This window comes from Maniola hyperantus, chromosome 9 (genome assembly GCF_902806685.2).
Source record: "Maniola hyperantus chromosome 9, iAphHyp1.2, whole genome shotgun sequence".
In the NCBI taxonomy this organism is placed as follows: domain Eukaryota; kingdom Metazoa; phylum Arthropoda; class Insecta; order Lepidoptera; family Nymphalidae; genus Maniola; species Maniola hyperantus.
In genome coordinates this window covers 603,844-619,903 of record NC_048544.1, presented here as the reverse complement: position 1 = coordinate 619,903, position 16,060 = coordinate 603,844, and the positions used below count along the sequence as shown (strand labels likewise).

The 16,060-nt window shown below is 42.2% G+C and overlaps 1 protein-coding gene across 3 annotated transcripts in view; it reads right to left on the bottom strand.

Annotated features, from left to right (window-relative positions):
- LOC117985170 (serine/arginine repetitive matrix protein 1-like) overlaps window positions 1-16,060 on the bottom strand; it is a 51,038-nt gene that overhangs the window by 12,878 nt on the left and 22,100 nt on the right. For all 3 annotated transcript variants that reach the window (XM_069500837.1, XM_069500836.1, XM_069500838.1), the window contains exons 8-18: window positions 14,453-14,554; window positions 10,133-10,288; window positions 9,687-9,834; window positions 9,271-9,434; window positions 6,766-6,904; window positions 5,264-5,363; window positions 3,866-3,940; window positions 3,504-3,564; window positions 3,071-3,218; window positions 780-891; window positions 7-141 (exon numbers count right to left, since the gene is read on the bottom strand). In XM_069500837.1, coding sequence (XP_069356938.1) covers window positions 7-141; window positions 780-891; window positions 3,071-3,218; window positions 3,504-3,564; window positions 3,866-3,940; window positions 5,264-5,363; window positions 6,766-6,904; window positions 9,271-9,434; window positions 9,687-9,834; window positions 10,133-10,288; window positions 14,453-14,554 — 1,340 coding nt within the window. The remainder of the gene's footprint in view (window positions 1-6; window positions 142-779; window positions 892-3,070; window positions 3,219-3,503; window positions 3,565-3,865; window positions 3,941-5,263; window positions 5,364-6,765; window positions 6,905-9,270; window positions 9,435-9,686; window positions 9,835-10,132; window positions 10,289-14,452; window positions 14,555-16,060) is intronic.

Genomic DNA, 16,060 nt, shown 5'->3' with positions numbered 1-16,060 from the left:
CGAGCGCGCGCGGCGTTCTGCGCGGCGGGCGGCGCGGGGGCGGCGGGCGGCGCGGGGGGCGGCGAGCCGGACGACGACGAGCCGGAGGCGGGCGGCGGGGACGTGCCCGCCACGCCCGCGCTGCGGCAGCGGCTCGCGACGCTGTGACACACGACATAAGCTGTGTACTATGAAATAACGATGGGTTTTTGGGAATTTCTAATTAATTGTAGTATCAAAAATTGTAGGCAGGTGACGGTAGTTTTCACTTTAAAAACAGCTGAATCTTTTTTTAAAGGTTTATTTAATATATAATTTATTTGTCAGATGTCAAGATTAATTTTGCTTACTAGCATATATACATTCTTTGTTATATTTCTATTATTGGAATATATATATTCTTTGTTGTAGTTCTATTGTTTTGGTTTTAGTGTACAATAAAGAATATTTTACTTTACTTTTAAAATTTTATTATATTTATCTTAAATATATAAAAGGAAAAGGTGACTGACTGACTGACTGACTGATCTATCAACGCACAGCTCAAACTACTGGACGGATCGGGCTGAAATTTGGCATGCAGATAGCTATTATGACGTAGGCATCCGCTAAGAAAGAATTTTTGAAAACTCAACCCCTAAAGGGGTTAAATAGGGGTTTGAAATTGGTGTAGTCCAGTGTGTATAATTTTGCTTATGTAAAAATCAGCATGTCGGTAACGCGATCTTGAAATTTTTACACATTCAAAAATCGCCCAACGCGCCTAAAGAAGTTTCACTTCAAAACCTCCCTGAACTGACCTGTTGTGTGGTTGCGCGGGGCGGTGTCGCGGCCGCGCGAACCGCAGGTTCAGTTCCCGCGCGGGGTCCAGCGCGTACTTGTCGCTCGCGTTCTGCCGCCGTCTGCGCAGCGCTGCGGACAAACCATTTCATGTGAAGCGGGCCCGTATCAGAACACGCGTGAAGTCAAGGCCGTAGCTATACTCTATCCACGGAGAGAAGTTAGTTGTGACGGGGTAGGCCGTCACAGGCAGCTCGTTCCAGCAACGCACAAGACTGCAAATACTATTTTATACATGGCATAATTTTGTACCTATATCGAATATTTGAAAAGAGCAACCGCCGAGTTTCTTGCTGGTTCTTCTCGGCAGGAAAGGCATTCCGAACCAGTGGTAGATGCATCCGACTATTCGTAAGCACTTGTAAAAGTTTATACGAATAAAAAAGATTTTCATTTCATTTTCATTTCATTTCATTTCATTACAGGTAGAAAAATGAAAGACGAGGGCCGTGGATCGTCGAAGTTTTATTACCCTTTCCCACCACACCAAGAATAGAATAGAATAGAATAGAATAGAATAGAATAGAATAGAATAGAATAGAATAGAATAGAATAGAATAGAATAGAATAGAATAAAGTTTATTCGAGGTATATAGGTGGTACATGGTGTAGGCAATATCGTCCTGTACAGCAGTGCAACACCTCGAACAGGTAGGCCACTCAGCTTGTGTTGAGACGTCGGGCCCCTCAGACACAAACCTCTAGAGCAAATATCTGAGGTACCAGATGCCCCAACGCTGATTTTCAGTGACCGCCTTTTAAATATTACCTAAACGTCAGTGGCATAGAATATATAAAGTTGGCGAGTAAATGGATAAATAAAATAAAATAAAGTGTTTACAGTTTTTAAATTTAAAGTGATATAAAAGAAGAAATAAGAAATAATACATTGAAATAGATGTTGTAAATTGTAAGAATAGAAAATTGTACGATAGTTTTTTTTTTTTTTTGTAAGTATAATAAAGAAAAAATAAAATAAAATAAAATAGCTCGCAAGGAGTGGATGAGAAAGTAAAGTTTGGTAAGATAAATAAATTTTGACTAAATCTGTAACTTTTGAATATTGACGTACGCTACACCACACTGTAGTACTGAGCTTTAGATGGAAGATGGCACTGCCAGTGCTGACCCGAACGCAATAAGTGGTGTAAGGAACTTAAGGGTTCCGCTAGTTTATATTAATTACGTATTTAATTTTTTGTTCTTTTTATAGTTCACTATGAGACAACGTTACATAGTATAGCGCTTTCTCTGTTACGTAATCCCATACAAATGATAGAGACATAAATCTCAGTGGGCGTGAACCATTTTGAGTCATAAACAAATCACAAACATGTTTTCAAAAAACATACGAAACTCAATTTGAAAACATAGTTTCGTTTGTGATTGGTTGGTGACTCAAAATGGCTAACGCCCACTGAGTTTTTTGCATTTATCATTTGTATGGGACTAGGTAACAGAGAGAGTCCTATATTTTTCCGTGAATAGAGTATAGACATCGATTTCGGGAGGGGGAAGGGGGTGGGAGTTACTACTTATCAGCCCCCCAATTGTGTAAGAAATACGTATTCATCGTTATCGTAATCGTCAACAAGTTCTGCCCTTTGATTGGCCGTGAAACAATGTAAACAGCGAATCAACCAATCAAAGGGCAGAATTTGTTGACGATTATGATAACGATGAATTCATTTTTCTTACACAATCGGAGGGCTGCGGGCCTTTAACCGAATGCACCAAAACACATTTAACCGACTTAACGGCGTACCTGGGCAGTATTTGACTTTTTAACTTGACAGTTGCGTCGATTCTGACCATTTTCTCTTAACTAAATTGGGTATTTAACTACAATTTTTTTATTACTTTATTCAAAACTAGGATAAAAATAATGACGTAAACTGAAAAAACTAATTGAATCGATCAAATAAAAAAAGTTATAAGCATTTAAATATTTCTGATTAGACAGAGATAGCGATATAGCATTTTGACGTCACACCTTACTAATGCCATAGTAGCTTCGTGCGGTTTCATACAAATTTTCGTTTTGCAAAAAAGGGATAGAAGACCTTCCCAATCCAAAACTAAAATGCTGTTGGATTTTAATTTTTTTTTCAGCGTACGTCAATATTTTTATCCTAGTTTATAATAAAGTAATAATATTTATCAAATTCAAAAGTAGGAAAACACCCAATTTAGAGAGAAGACAGCTGCAGATCAAATCCACACTCTTCTTTATAAGACAGAGTCCACTTACCAGGCGTGAGGTCAGCAGGGTCATGGGTCAAAGGTCCGTCCCCGCTCCACGAGGCGCACTTCGCGAGCCGGTGCTCCGCCGGCGTCGCCGACCCCGACCCCGACCCCGGGGTCGCCACCGGTATCCGCGACCCGCTGCCTGACGACCTCTGGAAAACCCATCATCATCAAGCCGGCTCACTACTGAGCACAGGTCACCTCTCACAATGAGGATATTAATTAGGCCCCCGAACGAACGAAGACATTAGTTATCTATCCTCTACGTTTTAGGGTTCCATACCTCAAAAGGAAAAGGAACCCTTATAGGATCACTTCGTTGTCTGTCTGTCAAGAAAACTTATAGGGTTGTTCTTGACATACACGACGGGTCTGTCCGTCGTGTCTGTCAAGAACTGTAAAAATACAACTTTTTCTGAGCTCCTAACAGAACTTACATCTCTCAAGCTTTGTGAGCCGTCCCCGCCGCCCGCTTCGCGTCTTATTGCCGACGTACTTCTGGAACAGACAAGTTTCACTTACTTACCATCATCATGATCAACCCGTCGCCGGCGCACTACAGAGCACAGCTCTCTCTAACAGTGAGAAGGGTTTTTCATTCTGTAGGGACTGTATATTATGTACAAAAGTGATGTACATCGACCTTTAGAAGGTGATAGCAAATTTGTAGAGCATTTTCCCTGTCGTTGAGACCGACAAAACGTCATATAGGTATGAGTGACAGAGACAACGCTCTACAAAGACGAAATGTCATTCTAAAGGCCGATGTACGTTGTTTGCTTAGCAAAGGTTGTATTACCTGTCTTGTATTGCGTCTAAACGGGTTCTTTCTACGGCGGGACTTTGGCTCTTTTCCCCACTTCGTGTGGACGACCTGAAATGAGTAAAACCGATAAAAACACGAATCGAAAAGTACTGCTCTAATTTTTTGATCTCACTTACACAGTATACACTGTACTCCGTCTCACTCTACTGTCCAGCGCAGAAATGCAGCCAGTATTCTTGCCACCATTCCACGCGGGCATTTTTTTTATTTTTTTTTTTTATTTATTTTATTTATTAGGAACACACACAATACATTAATTTAACACAAATTACGACACTTAGAAACAAACACATGATGATGATTTATTTTCATCTATATATATATATACTAGTATTTTGCTCGCTGCTCGAGCTGCTAAAGCAGCTCTCGAGGTCTATAATGGCCATTTTGAATAATAAAAAATTTTGTATGAAAAAATAAATTCCGCCATTTTGAATTTTTTTTCAAGTCATCGAGTAGACCTTCGGATCCTGATCATCTCTTGCCAAGAAACTACTCTTCCATCTTTCATACCCTCCGAGATGGACGCCGATGAAATTTGTATGGCGGCCATCTTTTTTTCACAATTTTAATTTTTTTTTCAAATTTTTGGCAATTGGATGAGGTTTCGAATGACATTTGGTCGAGCACCTCCCACCTATCTTCAATACCTTGAGCGTGCCCTTCACCCGTCTCCGAAACCCTCAATCATCAGCTCTCTCCATATGTTGCCCAAAAGGAAAATTTGTCTTCTATATGAAACCGTAAGTGAAAAAAAAAGTTTCATACAAAATTTTACAGGAGGAAATTTTTTGAAAATCTCGGCCGCCATCTTGTTTTTCCAATTTTTTCCACTTTTTCTAAAAATCGTTTGCTAATATCTGCAAGAGCTGCAAGTTTAAACAAAATCGGTTGGAAAACGAAAAAGTTACAAAAGTCACGTCGGCCGCCATCTTGTTTTTCTGAAATGTCATAATTTTTCCCTACTCGCATCCCACTCCTGAACATATCTCCCATACATTATTATATCATTTTCTGTCTCTTTCTAGGAGAACAATTATGTCAATGAGTCAGTGAGTGAGTGAGTGAGTGAGTGAGTCAGTGGTAATCGAGCTATATATAGTATAGTATATATATAAATGAGCTATATATAGTATAAAGGAAAAGGTGACTGACTGACTGACTGACTGACTGACTGATCTATCAACGCACAGCTCAAACTACTTAACGCATCGGGCTGAAATTTGGCATGCAGATAGCTATTATGACGTAGGCATCCGCTAAGAAAGGATTTTTGAAAATTCAACTCCTAAGGGGGTGAAATAGGGTTTTAAAATTTTGTAGTCCACGCGGACGAAGTCGCGAGCATAAGCTAGTTAAAAAATAAGTTACCGTTTGTCTCTCTGGTGCTCGGTCGCGTCGTAGTACACAGACGCGTCTTCGTGGTTGAGGCGCAGCTCGCCCGCGCCACTCACCACCGAGTGGATCTTCACTGCAATATATAAAAGGAAAAGGTGACTGACTGACCGACTGATCTATCAATGTGCCTCGTGGAGAGTGGTGGTTGCTTGTGCGGACTGGCGGAGGAAGACCTCCACCACGTCTTGTGGGAGTGTGCGCTGTACGAGGACCTCCGGTGCGCCCTGCTGGACGGGATTGTTCGCGAGGAGGAGGGTCCGGTTTACTACCAGGACCTCGTTGCTTCGGCGGAAAACTTCGGCAAGCTACGGGAGTTCGCGCACCACTGGCACAAGAGGCGGAACAGCTCGGACCGTGATCGTGGACCAGTGGGTGTTTGAGGAAGGATCCGGACCGCGGGGCACGCGGGGATCTGCGTATTGTGTACGTCTGCCCCAGAAAGGGGAGAAAGACCAATTAGGGACAAGGACAGGAAAGAAAAAATTTGTAGGGAGTCAAGAAGGCGCCCCGGGAAAGAGCCACCGAGCAAGTACCGAACGGGCGCCCTCCCGCGTTTCGGCTCATATAAACGCGAGGTTGGTGGGGCCATGGGTGGTGGAGGGTTGATCTATCAACGCGCAGCTCAAATTACTACACGGATCGGGATGAAATTTGGCACGTAGATGACGCAAGCATCCGCTAAGAAAGGATTTTTTTGAAAATTCAACCCCCAAGGGGATGAAATAGGGGTTTTAAATCGAAATCGAAATCGCGAGCATAAGCCAGTTGATACATAAACAAACACAAAAAAAACATACATTTTTAAAAGCTCGCAATGTTTTTTTTTTATAGCGCTTGTCTGCAATCAGACTTGGTGGCAAGTCATGATGCACCCTAACATGGAGCGCGCTTGCCTAGAAGATGCATAATCAGTCTTGACTTTGTATTGAAAATAAAACATGTAACTGACGCTAGAGGTCAACGAACGTTGCGTAGTTAGGTGCCGTGGGGTCGTGCTTTGCACGCTATACATTTGGGGTTTGAAAAATATTAAATAACTAACACAAATATAAGGCAAATGGTCCTTGGTGTTGGATTGTGTTTAGGTAGGATATAATAATAGCGCTAAGTTTTTGCCAGCCTTCTAATTACAGCCTGTATATATCAGTACCCGTAGTACAAGATTTTACGTCTCACCAAACCAAACCAAATTCGAGAGTCGAAATACTTCCGCCTTACAGTAAACTGGATCGTAAATGCCTTGTTTTAAAGCTCAAGTTTGTCTACACATCTACAGCCAGCGCTCCAAGCGGAAACATTGCGAAATTAAAATCAGTGGCATTGAATATTTGACTTCATTTCAAGGCTGTTTAGGTCCATTTTACTGTAACGCGGAAGTATTTCGACTCTCGAATTTGGTTTGGTTTGGTGAGACGTAAAATCTTGTACTACGGGTACAGGATATAATAAATAGTAGACTCTACAACAACCTGTACCTGCTTGCATTGCTGAGTGCATGGGTGAGGCGGAGTCAGGCGGCCGCACTCGTATCTCTAGTCGACTGGACACCGTACTTTCAGGGGGAGGCTTTGGCGCTGGAGGGGGGGAGCCGCTGTTCGACGACCGGGATATACTCTGGAAACAAAAATTAATACTTTCAAAAACTCATGACGAGTTGGTACGCCCTTGAGCCTGAAGAAATAATGGTTGGAGAGATCGGGAGGGGGGGGGGGGGGGTATGTAGGGGAGGGTGTAGGGGTGTAATATCTTCCTACGGGCGCTTCCTGCGATGATGTTGAGACTAATGGGTTGTAGAAATCTATGGGTCATGATCGTCGGAGTGTCGTTAAAGACGTGCTTAGGGCGTCTTATTATGGGAGAGGAGTTACTTCCTTGAGCAGTATACTCACGGGTGCACTATGAGCGTGCTGTCGCTGTGGCGAGGGAGAGGCTAATGGGTTGTAGAAATCGGGGAGATAGGGTGCATTGTGGGTCATGATTTAATCGTCGGGGTGTCGTTAAAGACGTGCTTAGGGCGTCTTATAATGGGGGGGAGGGGGGTACTTCCTTGGGCAGTATACTCACGGGTGCACTATGAGCATGCTGTCGCTGTGGCGAGGGAGAGGCTAATGGGTTGTAGAAATCTATGGGTCATGATCGTCGGAGTGTCGTTAAAGACGTGCTTAGGGCGTCTTATTATGGGAGAGGGGTTACTTCCTTGAGCAGTATACTCACGGGTGCACTATGAGCGTGCTGTCGCTGTGGCGAGGGAGAGGCTAATGGGTTGTAGAAATCTATGGGTCATGATCGTCGGAGTGTCGTTAAAGACGTGCTTAGGGCGTCTTATTATGGGAGAGGGGTTACTTCCTTGAGCAGTATACTCACGGGTGCACTATGAGCGTGCTGTCGCTGTGGCGAGGGAGAGGCTAATGGGTTGTAGAAATCGGGGAGATAGGGTGCATTGTGGGTCATGATTTAATCGTCGGGGTGTCGTTAAAGACGTGCTTAGGGCGTCTTATAAGGGGGGGGGGGTTACTTCCTTGGGCAGTATACTCACGGGTGCACTATGAGCATGCTGTCGCTGTGGCGAGGGAGAGGCTAATGGGTTGTAGAAATCTATGGGTCATGATCGTCGGAGTGTCGTTAAAGACGTGCTTAGGGCGTCTTATTATGGGAGAGGGGTTACTTCCTTGAGCAGTATACTCACGGGTGCACTATGAGCGTGCTGTCGCTGTGGCGAGGGAGAGGCTAATGGGTTGTAGAAATCTATGGGTCATGATCGTCGGAGTGTCGTTAAAGACGTGCTTAGGGCGTCTTATTATGGGAGAGGGGTTACTTCCTTGAGCAGTATACCCACGGGTGCACTATGAGCGTGCTGTCGCTGTGGCGAGGGAGAGGCTAATGGGTTGTAGAAATCGGGGAGATAGGGTGCATTGTGGGTCATGATTTAATCGTCGGGGTGTCGTCAAAGACGTGCTTAGGGCGTCTTATAAGGGGGGGGGGGGGGGGTACTTCCTTGGGCAGTATACTCACGGGTGCACTATGAGCATGCTGTCGCTGTGGCGAGGGAGAGGCTAATGGGTTGTAGAAATCTATGGGTCATGATCGTCGGAGTGTCGTTAAAGACGTGCTTAGGGCGTCTTATTATGGGAGAGGGGTTACTTCCTTGAGCAGTATACTCACGGGTGCACTATGAGCGTGCTGTCGCTGTGGCGAGGGAGAGGCTAATGGGTTGTAGAAATCGGGGAGATAGGGTGCATTGTGGGTCATGATTTAATCGTCGGGGTGTCGTTAAAGACGTGCTTAGGGCGTCTTATAATGGGGGGAGGGGGGTACTTCCTTGGGCAGTATACTCACGGGTGCACTATGAGCATGCTGTCGCTGTGGCGAGGGAGAGGCTAATGGGTTGTAGAAATCTATGGGTCATGATCGTCGGAGTGTCGTTAAGACGTGCTTAGGGCGTCTTATTATGGGAGAGGGGTTACTTCCTTGAGCAGTATACTCACGGGTGCACTATGAGCGTGCTGTCGCTGTGGCGAGGGAGAGGCTAATGGGTTGTAGAAATCGGGGAGATAGGGTGCATTGTGGGTCATGATTTGATCGTCGGGGTGTCGTTAAAGACGTGCTTAGGGCGTCTTATAATGGGGGGGAGGGGGGTACTTCCTTGGGCAGTATACTCACGGGTGCACTATGAGCATGCTGTCGCTGTGGCGAGGGAGAGGCTAATGGGTTGTAGAAATCTATGGGTCATGATCGTCGGAGTGTCGTTAAAGACGTGCTTAGGGCGTCTTATTATGGGAGAGGGGTTACTTCCTTGAGCAGTATACTCACGGGTGCACTATGAGCGTGCTGTCGCTGTGGCGAGGGAGAGGCTAATGGGTTGTAGAAATCGGGGAGATAGGGTGCATTGTGGGTCATGATTTGATCGTCGGGGTGTCGTTAAAGACGTGCTTAGGGCGTCTTATAATGGGGGGGGGGGTACACTCGGGCAGTATACTCACGGGGGCACTATGAGCGCGCTGTCGCTGTGGCGGGGGAGAGGGGCCGTGCGCACGCGCAGCCACGCCGCGCATCACGTCGAGCCGGTACCGCAGCGCGCCGCCCGACCCGTCGTCGAACGACGCCTGCTGCAGTAGAGGCGGTCGCAGCTCTCTCACTCTGCTGCCTGTGGGGAAAGCATGGCGATTGGTCAGCTTTACATCAACATTCTAGTACTGGAGCCAGGGCCCTTAGTAAAAGATTAAGCGTTAAAGTAAAATGGACCTTAATAGCTTTGTTTTAAAACTCTTTGTCAATATCTTGTTGATGTTGTCTTGGCGTTAAAAAGCGGGTTCCACGCTAAGAGTCACGCTTGAACGCCAAGTGTCACTTCGATCAAAGGTCAAGTATAACGAGACCCCTCGTGTGTAGCGCTCACCTATGGCGGGCAGGGTCCAACAGCGCGGCAGGGCGGGCTGCAGGCGAGGGAACGCGTCGATGCCCACGTTGTGCAGGCAGCATTTTGTGCTCTTCGGCGGTGGCTTATCCACTATTTCTGTTTTGTCAGTCTTCTCTGGCTTTTCTACCTGTACAATGTTCAAATGTATGGGTACAGCTAAACGGGGCAAAAATCTTTTCATAGGGATGATCTTTTTACAAAACTAAAAAAAAAACCAATTAAAATAATTTGTTGCTCTTATGACATGTCAAGATTCTATTACCACCTCGGAAAGAAAAATTTGCTGAGAAGAGCCAGGAGTTTCTCTTTTTTAAAGGGCAAATGTTCAACGGAATTTTTTGAAAAGAGTATAAGAAAGAACTTTCACAAAAAAAATCAATAATGCAAGCGAAGCGAGCACAAATTTTTTATTGATTCATTCTCACCTCATTTTCTAAATGCACGGTGGGCGGCGCGCGTGGCGGAGAGTGCTGCGTCTGTTGCGTCTGCTGCGTGTGCGTCAGCGGTAGCTGCGTGCGCGGCGCGTTGCTGCAGCTCGACACGCCCGACGTGGCCGGCCGCGTGTTGCGGTGCTCCGGCGACTGTGGACACAAGGCACAATCTGTGGCTGCACCATCATCATCATCATTATCACATTATCAACAGATACACGGCTGGACAGGTCTCTTGAAGGGACTTCCAGGCGCCAGTTCAGGGGAACTAGAGTAACCGGATCTTCATTTCTGATTTGATTACATGGCACCACCTAATAAATGCTATTTTACTACCTAGTCCATGACAGATGATCTAGAGTCCAGAGATGGCAATCGAGGCAGGGGACGCCTTGTGCACCCAAACGTCACCCGCACTGGGGTGTGCGGGGCGTTCCCTCCCCGATTGCCATCTCGACCTTTCGTATACTTCCGATGCCAACAACGTTTCAGGGTATTCGTATCTCTTTCATACCAATATAATTAGAAAAGGAAACAACCCTATATTAGTTTCCATCCTGTCAAACTTTGCATGGGTACCAGCAGTAAATATTGCACATCGAATTAAAGTTCGATGCTCTACGAAGCATGAATCTCTTTCTTCAGAAAGATTTATGCTTCGTAGAGCATCGTCTTTGTCACTCATACCTATGTGACGTTTCGTCGGTCTCATCGACAGACAACGCCCTGCGAAAGCGTCATCTCTTTCCGAAATTCTCACACTACAGACCGTTCACTATAACTTTTCCCCTTACGTTATATTGGCACCATTGCAAATCAAACAATAATAAACCCTAAGCTCTAAGGAATAAAGCAAAGAAAGCAATGGTGCCAACATGACAGCAGGGGACAAGTTATATTGAACGGTCTGTAAGCTAACAGATATCATGCGTTAACTTTAACATAGTTTTTTTTTACAATATTTGCTGTAGGTACAGTGCGACAAGGCTCTCTTGGCACTTGAATGACATTGACAGGGGGGCGCTGTTGGAGAACAAAGACTTAGAATATTCAAACAAGAACAAAGGGAACACTTGACGGTAACGTTAGTTCCAATTTTCGCCACGCGCCAAGATAGCCTTGTCGCACTGTATTAGGTACCCATATAAGACAAGTGTATTTAGCTGTTCGCCAGATTAGTGGCGGTTAAAAAAGTACAGCACCCGGGAAAAAGTAATGTACATCGGCCATTAGAATGAGATTTCGGCTTTGTAGAGCGTTGTCTCTATCACTTATATTCAACGACAGAGACAAGGTTCTACAAATCTGCTATCTCCTTCTAAAGGTCGATGTACATTACTTTCTGGCGCGTACTGTGACAGCTATTAGTTTTAAAGCGGGTTAAAATTATTTGAAAACATAGCTTTGAATTGAAAACTTAAAACGATTTTATATTAGCTACATAGAGTAGCTGTAATATAAAATCCATTCTCAATGTGTTAGAATTTGCATAGGATTAGGCTGCGTTTCCACCAAGCATGTATGAGGACACCTATCAAATATACTTGTATCTTCATTTTCTTAAAGGCCAAGTGTCCATCTCTATAATATAAAAATGAATCACTAAATGTGTTGATGATCGCAAATCTCGAGAACAGCTGAACCGATTTCGCTAATTCTTTATTTATAATATTCCTTGAAGTACGAAGATGGTTCTTACGGAGAGAAAAATTTTAAAAATTTGAATCGACTGTTAGGCGGTACGAAGTTCGCCGGCAGCTAGTTACTAGTTAGCAATTAAACTTGCCTAAGTCAGCTCTGACAAGTCACTTGCACACAGCAAGTTTTTCCGTTGGAAAGTTGAAGTAAGTTCAGCATTTCTTGCAGAACTTCTCCAAATTTTAGTAAACATTTTGCTTTATATGTATTACTAGCTTATGGACTGGACTACACAAATTTCAAACCCCTACTTCACCCCCTTAAGGGTTGAATCTTCAAAAATCCTTTCTTAGCGGATGCCTACGTCATAATAGCTATCTGCATGCCAAATTTCAGCCCGATCCGTCCAGTAGTTTGAGCTGTATCAGTCAGTCAGCTTGTTCTGTATAATCTAGCTGTCAGTCAGTCAGTCAGTCACCTTTTCCTTTAGACTAGCTGATGCCCGCGACTTCATCCGCGTGGAATTAAGTTTTTAAAAATCCCGTGGGAACTCTTTGATTTTCCGGGATAAAAGTAGCCTATGTCGCTCTCCAGGTCTTTATCTATACCCATGTGAAAAATCACGTCAATCCGTTGCACTGTTGCGACGTGATTGAAGGAAAAACCAACAAACCAACAAACAAACACACTTTCGCATTTATAATAAGGGTACCTACTGATACAACAGGATTAGACAGATTTTGTCACTAGATAAGCTAAGCTATGTCACTGAAGCGATTCTATTGCTGGGTTTTACACACATTCCTCGCTACGTATTCTTGGTGGAACGACAGCCTTATGGGTTAAGGACAATTTTTTTAGTGAAATAAAAAAATTATGAAAGAAAAGAAAAGATATTAAGAAAACATAAGAAAAAGCTTTATTTACAACATAATGGAGAAAATACAATAAAAAATATAATAAAAATAACATGAAAACTTAGAGATATATCACATTTGAGTATAAGATATTATATGATTTTGTAGATATAGCATTAAAACATCAATATTATAATATATTTAAGAGAGTATTGTTTTTGTTTTCTATATAAAATTACAATAAGACTAGTGGTACTGATTCTGAGCACAACTAAACTTTAGAGTATTCGCATCCTCTTCTTACTAATGTAATATGAAAAGGACGGACACAGTTAGACAGTTTTAAATTTAATTTAGAGCTGTCAAACCTCGTGACTTAAGCTGCCAGTCGCGAACCTATTGTTTAAATTTGTAGCGTGCACTACAAGTTATAGCGGTAAAATTCATGTTCTGTCCTTTTTAGCAATATTAAAAGAAAAAGATGCGGATACTCTAAATTTAGTTTAGAGAAAGACAACAGAATCGGCGCCATTAAATCTAGTAACAAATATAAAAAGTCTAGGCTAAGAAATCTAAATTCATTTAGTTATAAATACTAAGGCAGTGGTAGCTAACACTAGCTAAATCTAATAGGTAACAATATTTTGAGCAAAAATTTAATAATATATGAAGTATAATTTTAAAATACATGATGATTCTAAAATTATCTACATGGACCTAATAATCAAGCCACATTGGCGTAGAATCCTAACGCGTTTTTTCGTAAAATGTTCAGAAGTAAACTTTAACAGAGCCTCAATAGCTCAACGGGTAGAGGAGTGGACTGAAAACCGAAAGGTCGCCGGTTCAAATCCCACCCGTTGCACTATTGTCGTACCTACTCCTAGCACAAGCTTTACGCTTAATTGGAGGGGAAAGGGGAATGATAGTCAGCAATAATTAACTTGGCTAATATACTTTAAAAAAAAACCGGCCAAGTGCGAGTCAGGCTCGCGCAATGAGGGTTCCGTACTACAGTTGTATTTCTTCGACATTTTGCAGGAGAATTCAAAACTATGATACATAAAAATAAATAAAAATCTGTTTTAGAATGCACAGGCGAAGACCTTTCATATGATACCCCACTTGATATAGTTATCTTACTTAGAAAATTGAAAATACTAATTATTAGTTCATGACCACAATTTAATTTTTTTTTGTGTGATCTAACCCTAAATTCACGGTTTTCAGATTTTTCCCCAAATGTCAGCTATAAGATCTACCTACCTGCCAAAAGAGATTGCCCATTTTCTTAGGAGCTTTGGGCCCCCCCTAATATAATTGTTGTGTCACCATGGTTTTAATTTTATTTTGTAGACAAATAATTAACTCTTTATATTCTGCAAACGATTTCTATTTATTCACCCTGGTTATAAAGAAATCTTATATTTTATATTGCTGATATTGAGGTTATATTTAATTAATACTTCTTCGAAATAAATGCATGTTTACGATTCTAACTGTAATTGTGGATATTTTCAATAATAGAGTGAAAAAAAGTCGTTATAAAACATAATCGTAAAAAAATAACACATTTAAAAAAAAATTAATTTAAGTTATGACACGACGCCACAAAAGAGGGCCCGTTCACGGGCGATCTCCTTTCATGATTCTAGGTCAACGGGAAGTACCCTGTAGGTTTCTTGACAGACACAGACAACAAAGTGATCCTATAACGGTTCAGTTTTTCCTTTTGAGGTACGGAACCCAAAAAAAACATTGGTACTGAGCGCGAGGTCTAGATCTAGATAATGATGGTGTTGGTATAAGCCGCGTTTACCTGCAACTGCTCCTGTTTCCACTCGTTGTCGGTGGTCTCCTCCGAGTCGTCGAACTGCGATTTCCACAGCGACACCAGAGTCAGCGCGCCTCCCTTCGTCACCTGCCACGACGGAGAACATGGGTGTAGTCAAATGTTTACACTAAAGTCAGTCAGACTAATATCAGTAATAAATAAATAAAATAAAAAAAAATAAAAAAGCCTTTATTGTCTAATACGTTAATTCCAATTATATCTCCTATTACAATATTTATTTTATTTTTACATCATTTTTGGTCATAAATTCATCGTATTCGAAACAATATCAATTCATAAAAATATATCAGTTCATTCATCGTCATAATAAAATTAGTTTCTAATGTCAAAATTTATGTTTATATGTTATATTTAAGTCCCTTATAGTAATATATTCAGTCACGCATTAGTCGCCTCAATGGCGTAGGCCTCCCCCAAATCTCTCCAAAGCTCCCTATCTCGAGCTTTCCTCATCCAGTCCGGTCCTACATTTTGGGCAAAAATATCCCGCCATCTCTTTCTTTGTCGTCCTATTTTCCTTTTTCTGTTTCTCGGAACCCACTCAGTCACTTTTTTTGTCCATCTCATCTTATCCAACCTACAAATATGTCCAGCCCATTTCCATTTTAATTTTATAATAATTTTCCTTACATCTGTCAGTTTGGTCATCCTCCGAATCATTTTATTTCTTACTCTATCTTTAATCTTTAGTCCCAACATACTTCTCTCCATTTTCCTTTGACATATTGCTAGTTTCTCAGTAGTAATATCAGTAATATACATGCTGAAATTGTAATGGTTGTTTTCCCTAAGCGAAATGATTTTGTCATTGTATCACAATCGATTTATAAATATATAAACGAACTTAGGAAGCCCATTTATTTCTCTTCATTTATTTGTCTATGTCAATGTCATCACTTATCTACTTCTTCTTAATTTGCTTTGTGTCTATGATTTCATAATTTGAATCTGCCGCGCATTGACACGACATAGAGCTGTCAAGTGTCTACTATCAGTAGGGCGATTGTCTAAAACCTGCATCAATCATTATTACAATCTCAATTGTTCTGATTGGCTGAATTTGTGCGATTCTTGTTGCAACAACGCATTGTGGCCAATAGTGAGCGAGCATTAACCAATCAGAGATGATTGCGATCGTGAAATTGTAGCTGTCAAACAACCGCGGTAGGGCCACTGGTTGTTATTTATTAAAACGGGGAGGGGGAGGAGGGGGGGGGGGTTGTTGGTATGGATATTTCGGTACAATTTCTAATTTTTAAGTAGCAAGTCGTAGGTCATTGATAATAATCATAATTTTAAAGGGACAGTTCCGATAGTTTTCTTTTTACGACTCTGGGTTCTAGCCTTTTTGAGCCTAATCCGATCGACCGTCGATATTTTCAATGAAAAAATATAGTAAAGTAAAAACTTTGGTATTTTTTGTTTGTCAGTCCGACAAAAAATATCGTTTTCATACCTTTTCGATAGTTGGAATTTTATTTTGATACAATATCGAAAAATGAAATATCGACCAAATAATGGCACCGATTCTAAGCACAACCTAATTTTAGAGTATTCGCACCCTCTTCTTAC